This window comes from Carassius carassius, chromosome 1 (assembly GCF_963082965.1).
Source record: "Carassius carassius chromosome 1, fCarCar2.1, whole genome shotgun sequence".
Classification (NCBI taxonomy): domain Eukaryota; kingdom Metazoa; phylum Chordata; class Actinopteri; order Cypriniformes; family Cyprinidae; genus Carassius; species Carassius carassius.
The window spans coordinates 17,718,881-17,728,709 of record NC_081755.1 but is presented as its reverse complement, the minus strand read 5'-3'; the positions used below and the strand labels follow the sequence as shown (position 1 = coordinate 17,728,709).

Below are 9,829 nucleotides of genomic sequence, written 5' to 3'. Positions count from 1 at the left end.
GTATATCACTTGTTAATAATTTATGAATGTTTTGTAAATGATTCGTTCATCATTAACTAAGTAAGGGATAATGTATAGCGGTTGTTATAGCGAATATCAAGAAATAACACACCGCATTCTACATTAGAAATCAACCAAGCTATGTAGCTAATAATCACTTATAAATGACTTACAACTGAACGTTATTATAAAGTTTTACCAAAGAGGATGCTTCAGGTCTAGTGATTAGGTGTTTTCAGCTGTGTAATCAGTTGTGAATTATGAGTAACGATTAAAAAAAAGTCTAACGGCTAACGTACCCAAAACAACAGGATTCAAATGCTGCTGAACATTTGTTTTAATGAAAAACAATGTTTCTATTGACAATCCAAACATTTTCAACAGATTTTGTTCAAAGCTTAAAATCTGTGATATCAACATGACCAATAACATGATCAATGAAAACACTGGAAAACATGGGTAGTACAGACTGTAGTTGGTAAGCGACAAATAAAACTTTTACTTCAAACTCAACGTGTTTAAAAAAATATAAAAAACTGAAAATTAGTGTGACATTGAAGTCCAACCACATCTGTGAGATTGTGCTTATTTGTAAGCATGCAGTAAGGGGGAAAAATACCTATATGTCTCAAAATGTGTGTAAAACACAATAACAAAAATCAGCTATTTGAAGAAAACAGAATATGTGTGGTTCATGCAAAACCAAAACCAGGGGAATTCCTGATACCAAAACCCATTTTCTCACAGAATGACTCGTTGGTTTTAGGGAACGTAGGGAGCCGTATTATATTCTCACAGGTGCTTGCCAGCGGAAGGGTACAATCTTGGTTGTCCTCAAGGAAGTAAATGGATGGTTCAGGGTTGAATCCAAGTGCTGGAACATAATTTGTTCCAGTAGTGAACACTAGAATATCCTCTAGTGACACGCATGCCATTGACACTGTTGAGGTAATGCACAATGTTGCAATAGTATATATGGTACATTGTTTAATGTAGATCTGTGAAAATAAACTAAATATAATATATACAATACTTACACTGGCAGTCTTGCAAGAAATCTCTCCAGTAGCCTACTGTTCTGCATTCCACATTGTACCGATTGCTGCCTGGTTCAGAGAGTGTAATTTTGAACAGTTCCTCCATAAATTCGGCAGTCAGGGGTTGGTCTTTCTTAATGAACAGTGCTGTCATTTGTTTGGGATGTTCTCTCAGTGCACTTAGCACTCCAAGTGCTTTAAGGCCTTCTGCAAAGCTAAGTATAAACACATGTTTTTAGATTATTTTTTCTAAAAAATAGCTAAATTAAACAAAGTTTAAAAAGTATATAATAATAATAATATAACGAATGGGTGTAATATTGTCTCTGCAAATCAAGTAAACAGGCTGCAAGGCAATTTGTTAAACAGATAATTTTCTGTTACTTTGTGATAACTGATAGACACTTCAACAAACTCCAAACTGAACAAAAAAAATGGTTAGGGCAGAAAAACAATAAGAACTTATAAACAATAAGATCAATAAAGCTTACTATTACTACTTATACAATCAAGTTATCCAATCTACTTATACAATCTACTTATACAATTTCGTCCTTGTGTTACACAATAGGCATAACATCTATCATGTAATTAAAAAAAAGCCATCACTGTCATTTTCTTCCATTTCTACACCTTGTGAACTGTTCTGGCCTGGAAAAGTTATTCAAACATCATACTTCTTACCTGTCGTAAGCTGCCCTAGTTCGCTGCAAAACATACCACTTTGCTAGCTTCTCTGCTACCTGCTTGCAATTTCTCAAGTTTATAGCCCTGCAGCATCCAGCCATAGAGATAACACCTTGGGCCTTAGCCACACTGTCTTGCAATTGGGCTTCGGAATCAGCATTCATAATCTGATATAGGACAAACATGGTTTATGTAAAGCTTGTTAGCTCCAAAACAGATATTTTATAAATAAATATTTCCAAATGATTTATGTTTTAAATAACACAAGTTGCACCAAATAAGTTTGGGTAATTGAAATATTTTAGACACACAAAAAATTATAATTTGTAATTTTCCCATTGGCATTAGAAGAAACGTCATATTACAGTAACGGGGTCATGATTTGAGGAATCAAATTGTCATTGATCTTTTCAAATAAACTATTTAAAAAACATCCTTTTTTCAGGACACTGTATTTTAAAGATTACCTTTCACAGATATTTATTGGAAAGGGTTAAAACAATGCGTTTCATTGATGATGAGAGTTTTTGATTTAGAAATCCTACCGTCAGTGCATCTCAGCACACACACACACACACACACACACATATATATATATATATATATATATATATATATATATATATATATATATATATATATATATATTAAAACAGTCTTTTCAGTAACCAGCTGAACACTGTTTTCTTTTTCTGTTTTCGACAGAAACATTATGCCCATAATCACAACAAATGGGCAAAAATGCCAAATGTTGCTTGAAAATAAATTGCAGCATCTGTGACAGCTCAAGACTGTTAGACAATTATTAATCAAATCATCATTTGACTGCAATCTAAGAGTTTTGATACAGAGCTTCAAAATTTGTCTGTGACACTACCACAAAATCACAGAAAAAACATGGAGAGAGAGGGCACAGCAAATCTCTAATGGAGAAACCAAAAGGTTTTGCTTTCTCAAGATTCTCCGTCTACAATACTGGATGTCAGTTTAAATCCGAAGAACCTGATCGGCTAGCACAACAAACCCAAGAAGCCTTTTAATTTAGAAAACATAAAAAAGTAAATTGAATATACGAAGCAATTGGAATCGTAGGGTTGCACTTACTTCTGTAATCTGCGATCTTACTTCATCATCTGCAACATCATTCACTGACACATGTACAGCTTCGGGACCATGAATCAGTGCATCAACACACAGTCGTGACATGAAGTGTGGGGGGGGCCTTCATGGACAATTGACATAGCAGCCAACTGTCCTGCCCTCATATAGCTGCCATTATTAAGAGCTGTAAAAAAAATAAAGAGATACTGGAAAAAATATTAGCAAAAAATACAATTACTAACTGAAATAATTCAGTGACATTTTCCATCTCATTACCAGCCAGGTTGCATGATAACATTTTCTCATCCTTTACACCCTCGAACATTCCGCTGTAGTTGCAAATGTGCTCAAGAACAAGTCTAAAGAATTCTCTTTTTGGACCCCCTTGGTCAATTGCACCTTCGGGAATGCCAACATCATCTGTAAATTTAATGACAACGGTCTTTGAAGGTAGGAAATTTGGACGTCTCATGGCCCGTTCAGTTCCTTCCCACACACTCTTCCTTGTGATGTTAAATCTGATCAAGTCACTTGAAGTCGCATTTCCAATTGGTAACAAGATATCCATCAAAGTCAGTTCTTCATCTCTTAAGAAAATGAGAATGCACCATGTAAGTATATAGATTGTATTACATAGTAGATAACACTCTTGAACACACATAACTGAATTTGACAGTCCATTTTTTTCTTACTTATAACTGTGTTCAGTATAATTCAGTCTTCAGGTGTAGTGTATAACTTATAATTTATTTTACAGTACAATTATCATTTACTCACTCTGTGTGCTGTGACTGATTAACGTCTAGGAGGGATCTTGCGATTGCCTCATTCAAATCCACATCCGAATCTGTGTCATCAAAAAGATCAACATAGCATCTAGCAAAAACATAAAAAAAATGTTCAGTTAAGACAGAACCATCACTTACAGGAGAAACATGTTTTCATCAAGGCTAATCAAATCAAGCAATTATGTGCTTTTCAAGAATATTTTGTTTGCTCACAAGGTCGTACCACTGACGCGATCGACTGAGCATGCGGGAGAGATAGCTTTGCTGTCATCGCGCGAGAGTCCACGTCTATTCCCAGAAAGGTTATCCGTTGAGAGGGAATTAAAACACTTTTCTGGAAATTTGTGTGTAAGCCCAGGCTGTTTAAATGATTCAGCACAAGATCCCGATGAGAGTGTGCTTGAGTCTGCGATTGTGCTATCACCAGCCAATCGTCTAAGTAGTTCAAAACGCGAACGCCTTGGAGCCGCAACGGGGCCAGAGCTGCGTCCATGCATTTTTAAAAAGTACGGGGAGCCAGAGATAAGCCAAAGGGAAGAATGCGGCACTGATACGCTTTGCCCTCTAAAGCGAATCTGAGGAACTTCCTGTGTCTCTTGATGATCTGAATATGAAAGTATGCATCTTTCAGATCGATCGTGATTCAAACGGCGTAAATCCAGAATGGGTCGCAACCTGCCGTCTTTTTTTTTGGTACCACAAAATAGCGGCTGTAAAACCCTGACTCCATCTGAGAGGGGTGTACTTCTTCTATAGCCCCTTTGCTCAGCAGAGTTGACATCTCCTGTCACAGCACTGCTATTTCCTTCGGTTTCACAACCGTGGGAAGAATCCCGCAGAAAGGAGGCGGGCCTTTTCGAAACTTAATGGTGTATCCGTGACGAATTGTGCGTAACACCCATTGCGAGATGTCGGTCAAGCGTTCCCACACGGCCCGAAACAACATTAGCGGTCACAAGATTTCTGCTTCCTGCAATGCTGTCATACGCGTTAAAATGTCTGGCACGAAAAGCTTGTGGCGTTCGTGAACAGGGGAAGTGCATGCGTAAAAGTCGTTGCGTCTCGTTGTGTATAATCCTGAAACGTGTCCACGGCAGGAATTAATCCAACAGAATGAACATCGGGCTCTGCCGCTAGCGAAAAACGGCGGCTGTATGAGCCGTCATAAACGGGTCATTTCTGCTAGACCCTTGAACCGTCCCTCGAATTCTGAAAGCTGAATTGCGCAGAGTGTCTGAGGGAACGCTTGGCATGACAATTCGATCCAATCCTGCTCGAGGCGCTATTTGCAGCGAGACAGTCAGTGTTTGAGTATGGGGACTGCAGTGAGAGGGTTGGATGCGCCAAAGCGGTCCAACAGCGCTCTCTAGTAGAGGGCACAGTCCCTGGCAAGCAGCGAGAACATCAGGAGCTGCTATTCGGGGACCGAGAACAAGAGGCATTAGCCGTCAAGCTCAGGTTTAACCTCTTCCGTTGTCACTGGTGAGCCGGTGGAAAAACCTTATGACCCCAATCCTTACGAGGGGGCGCCATAGGTGAAGGCTCTTCCTGAGATGAAACTCGTTGGCGGTGAGAGGAGGTTGAGCAAGAACACGCGGGCACCTGCTGGCGTTCAACCTCCCTGGGCCTGCGAGGAATCAGCTGGCGGAAAGCGGCTGATTGCTGTTTCGCTGCTCTAAATTTTTCCACCACCAAAGTGACAGCCTCTCCAAACAAACCGTCCTTAGAAACGGGGGCGTCCATAAGAAAAGACTTGTCTTTTTCTTTGATATTGGTGAGATTAAGCCAGAGGTGGCGCTCGACCGTAATCAAACCAGCCATGGAACGGCCCACTGCTTGAGCAGTATGTTTGGTAGCGCGTAGCACCAAATCCGTTGCTCGTCATAACTCCTTCACGGCCTCGGGTGTGATACCCTCCCCTTCGTCGAGTTCCTTTAAGAGCTCCGCTTGGTAGGCCTGAAGGACTGCCATAGAGTGGAGCGAAGCAGCCGCCTGGCCAGCGGCCCTGTAGGATTTCCCAACGAGGTTGGACGTGACTCGACACGCCTTAGAGGGAAGAAGGGGGCGAGACTTCCATGCCGCGGCCGAATTAGGTGCGAGATGTTCGGCGAGAGTCTCTTCCACCGGAGGCATCGCTGCATATCCATGGTTCGCCCGATTAAAAATGGTGGCGAAATCCGCAGCCACAGCGTTAGTCATACGCGCCGAATACGGCTGTTTCCAGGACTTCGAAACTTCTTGGTGGAGGTCCAGGAAAAAAGGCAAGGGCCTTCGGGGCTGCACAGGTGTACGACTAGTTAAGAAACGGTCGTCCAGCTTAGATGAAGGTTGGGCCTCGGCCTTCTCAACCTCCCAATCCAGTCCCAATTTACCCACCGCGCAAGAAACCACATCCAACAGCTCGCTGTAGGATGGGGAAACACGCTTCTCCTGTCCACTAGGAGGGAGAGAGCTAGTGTCGGGCGCCAAGGTCCTCAGATTCCGAGGCCGCGGTGGATAAAATTTCGTCGTCATAACGTCCACAACCGAAGGAAATGGCATCGCATGCCTCCAGTGTGGGATGAAAATCCTCGTTAGAGAAAACGACCGGTTCAATAAAGCTCTTTTCCTGCACCAGGGTAGGGGAGAGCAAGCGACGTGGAGAAAATTCCAGTGCTGCGCTGTCCTCAAAATCCATGTCGCACGTGTCACCCCAAGCTATCGCCTCGTGCGGTGCCTCGGCAGCCGCAGAAGTGACATGACGGGGGTTAGACACGGGGGTGACATTAGAAAATACATCCACCCTCGAGCGCAGTACTCTGAGCCGCAGGCCATCACAGTGGGGACAAGAGGAAAGGCCGCTAAGCGCCGCCTGTGCGTGATGTAAGCCTAAACATACTACGCACCTTTCATGTGAGTCTCCCTTTGTGATGAACCTGGTACACGGTTCCTTACATTTTCAGAAATTCATCGCGTCCGAGAAGAGGAGTTAGAACTGCTCGTAGAAACCGCTGAGAACGCGAGATGATTCTAGGGCACAGATGATTCGCTTCCCTGAAGGAATGAAATCTGAGAGAAATAGCGCGCGGCACCCAGGTATACGATGCGTGCTCATGCGTAGGGGTGGTGCCAAGCGCTATTTGGCCAAAAGGATTGGCGGGATGGTATAGGGCTTCAGACATTTGTCACACCAAGGGGTGTTCCCATACGGTGACGTCACCGCAGCATCGAAGTGACCTATGAAAGGGAACTCATTTCTGTGCCGCCGAAATCGCGGCACCAATCAGAAACGTTTGGGGAGGGATTTACATGATGACGACAGTGCAGCGACGCTTACAGGGAGTGTAAGTGGCCTTTATTTTTTTTACTCACACTAACTGAAAAATAAACATATCAACCCATAGTGCAAGGGTGTCCAATCCTGCTCCTGGAGGGTCACTGTCCTGTAGAGTTCAGCTCCAACCCCAATTACAACACACCTTAGGCATCTAATCAAGATATTACCAGGTATACTACATTTCAAGGCAGGTGTGTTGAGGCAAGATGGAGCTAAACTCTACAGGACACACCCCTGGCTGACTAGAACACAGCCTCACTGGGCAGGGTAAAAAAGTGAAGCAAATGAAGTATTAACAAGAGGACAAGGGGGTGAGGATAGAAAACAAAGAAAACCAAGTTGTGAGACAGATGAGCACATCCAACAGAGAGAAAAAAAAACGCAAAACAGACATAGGATCGCATGGCAAGGAAGCCACTCCTGACAGAGACACATGAGATGGAGCATGGGGTCAGGATAATCAGACAGAAGTGTCAGAATCAAAACACTATGCTCTGAACAGGAAGACACAAAACAAACAGAACAGCATGACACAGGAGACCAAGTAATATTGATACAGACAGAAAAAACATTGGAGATTAAACAAAATGTTCTCACTACATGTTGCAATGGTAAAGCCAGAGTTTTCACCCACCTGTATTCACTGTCACTTGCTTCAACAACAGTATCCAACATAGCTACAGATGACTCTCCAGTAAATCTTGCTTGTGAAGACACGGGCTGAATCTCTGTAGTTAAATCATACACAGGACGAGTGCGTGTTGCTTGTGAAGACATGGTCTGAATCTGTGTAGTTGAATCAGACACAGGACGAGTGTGTGTTGCTTGTGAAGACACGGGCTGAATCTGTGTAGTTGAATCAGACACAGGACGAGTGCGTGTTGCTTGTGAAGACACGGGCTGATTCTCTGCTGTTGCACACCATGACCCCACATTTTGCACCTGTATTTTGGGTTGGAGTGGGGAGATAAATAATGTGAATAATTAATAAATTAAATAAATAATGTGTCTCAAAGACACAGGTTTAATAACACGGTTCCCACAGTCATGGAGAGCCTGTAAATATCAGGTCATTTTAGAATTGTTTTCAAGCCTTAAAAATGTATGAAAATGTTAGAATTCATGAAACAGACAACCAACATCAATGCATAAAAGACCCATGCTGGATTTAGTTGTTTTCTGTCTGTGTGCAGACAAAAGGAATGTAAAAATACTGATCAAAGACATTAGAAAATTTACCCTTGAAGATGACATCTGTGAATCTTCAACGGGGCTATCTAGTTCTTCTTCGGAAACATCGGTCTAAAATGTATCAGGAAAAGCAATGTTTTTAGTACAAGAAAATGCTAATCACATGTAAGACAGGCATGCATTATATATAAAATTTCTTCCTTTTTTACACCATGAATACACTCAGAATATGTAAAAATAATACTTACTGTATTAAAATAATTACTTACTGTATGGTCTATTTCAAGATGTTGTCTTTCTGGACGAATGTAAATGGTTCTTTGAGTGAAGATACTTTTTAGAATGCGACCACTTAGTGACTGATTGGAAGCCAGTCTTGGTTGTACCAGTCTATTGTGGCAGCCCATCAATATTTCAATCCTATTTGCAGTAAAAAAAAAAAAAAAGATAGAAATGCCACCAGTATTCATATAATTAATTTGTCTCGAAAAAGCCAACTTACTGCAATTGTAGTTACGATTAGTATTATTATTAACTTTCTGAGACTAAAATTTTGAATTGCTACTCCTCCTAAACTGTTCAAGCTACATCCACCCAACTCAGACTAGACCTTCATTCTGTTCCAAATTAGTGTGCTGTATCTCTTCAGACTGATCAGCCTTACAGTTTTCCTAAAAATGCTAATCAAAACTCTGAAAAATCGCATAGACTTTCACTGACGGAATGTTCAGATGGGCCAAGACTATTCAAACTTCAACAAATTAAAATGTTGACAGTTGGAGAGGATCATTAGACTCCATTAGCTGCCATTCTATGTACTATTTCTAACCCATAGAGACTCATTTAAGCTTCCATTCTATCTATCTACCTATCTATCTTCCTTATTCCTGAAGATCTTACTGCGCTTTGAGTTATACTGTAGGTTAAGGTTAGGGTTATATCAAAATTTTTTGGGGGGAAATTCCAATTAAAATAGGACTGAAACTAATCATTTTAAATCATAAGGTTGCTCTACAAATAAAGCTGATCTGTCAGTTTGACTGGATGAGCTGTCAATTTTCCTTCATTAGTTATTTTCAGACATTGTGAGAATAACGTTATACTTGGTATTTTAATGTGACATGTTATAACAAGAATATATATGGTAAGATCTTTCAATCTCTCTCATTATTATTTTCTTTTTTCCCTTTGCAATCCGCTGTACAAGTATGAAAAAGGACATATACTGCACATTTGTGGTCTGTTCTCCCGAATTTAATTTGCAATATATTAAAGGTGCTCTAAGCGATGTCATGCGTTTTTTAGGCCAAAATATTTTTTGTCACATACAGCAAACATATCACTATCCGCTCGCTGCCTGTCCCCTGAACACACTGTAAAGAAACGCGGTCTCTGTAGACAGCCCAGGCTCCACAAACGGTAACAAAAACAAACTGGGCTCACCCGTACCATGAAACATAACAAACTGCTCCAATAACCGATTTGGGGGTGGGGTTAGTGTACGTGCAAATGAAGGCAGCATGGAAGGGTGGGGGAGGGGAGAAAATCTTCAAACTTCCAACTTTTAAAAATACTAAACTAAAACTTAAACTAATTACAACTAAAAACCTACAAAATTCAAGCTTTTAAACTTCTTCAAACTTTCTGGCTAGGCCTTTTCATGCCAACTTAACGTTTCTCTACAAACTTTTTTATCTAGTTGTAAATTA

General features: G+C 41.1%; 1 protein-coding gene across 1 annotated transcript; it reads right to left on the bottom strand.

Annotated features, from left to right (window-relative positions):
• Positions 1-543: 543 nt before the first annotated feature.
• LOC132109318 (G2/M phase-specific E3 ubiquitin-protein ligase-like) lies at positions 544-1,885 on the bottom strand. The gene is made up of 3 exons (XM_059515355.1): positions 1,722-1,885; positions 1,038-1,252; positions 544-940 (listed from the first exon to the last, which is right to left on the bottom strand). Exons 1-3 carry the CDS (start codon positions 1,823-1,825, stop codon positions 693-695), a joined length of 567 nt encoding a protein of 188 aa, XP_059371338.1. The 5' UTR covers positions 1,826-1,885; the 3' UTR covers positions 544-692.
• Positions 1,886-9,829: the final 7,944 nt, after the last annotated feature.

What these genes read in the sequence shown, in the direction of transcription:
- LOC132109318 (XM_059515355.1), bottom strand. Translation starts at nt 1,825, where the DNA reads ATGGCTGGATGCTGCAGGGCTATAAACTTGAGAAATTGCAAGCAGGTA. An exon ending in ACTAGGGCAGCTTACGACAG is followed by an intron (nt 1,253 to 1,721) that starts GTAAGAAGTATG and finishes GTTTATACTTAG; the next exon opens with CTTTGCAGAAGGCCTTAAAG. An exon ending in TTTCTTGCAAGACTGCCAGT is followed by an intron (nt 941 to 1,037) that starts GTAAGTATTGTA and finishes TTACCTCAACAG; the next exon opens with TGTCAATGGCATGCGTGTCA.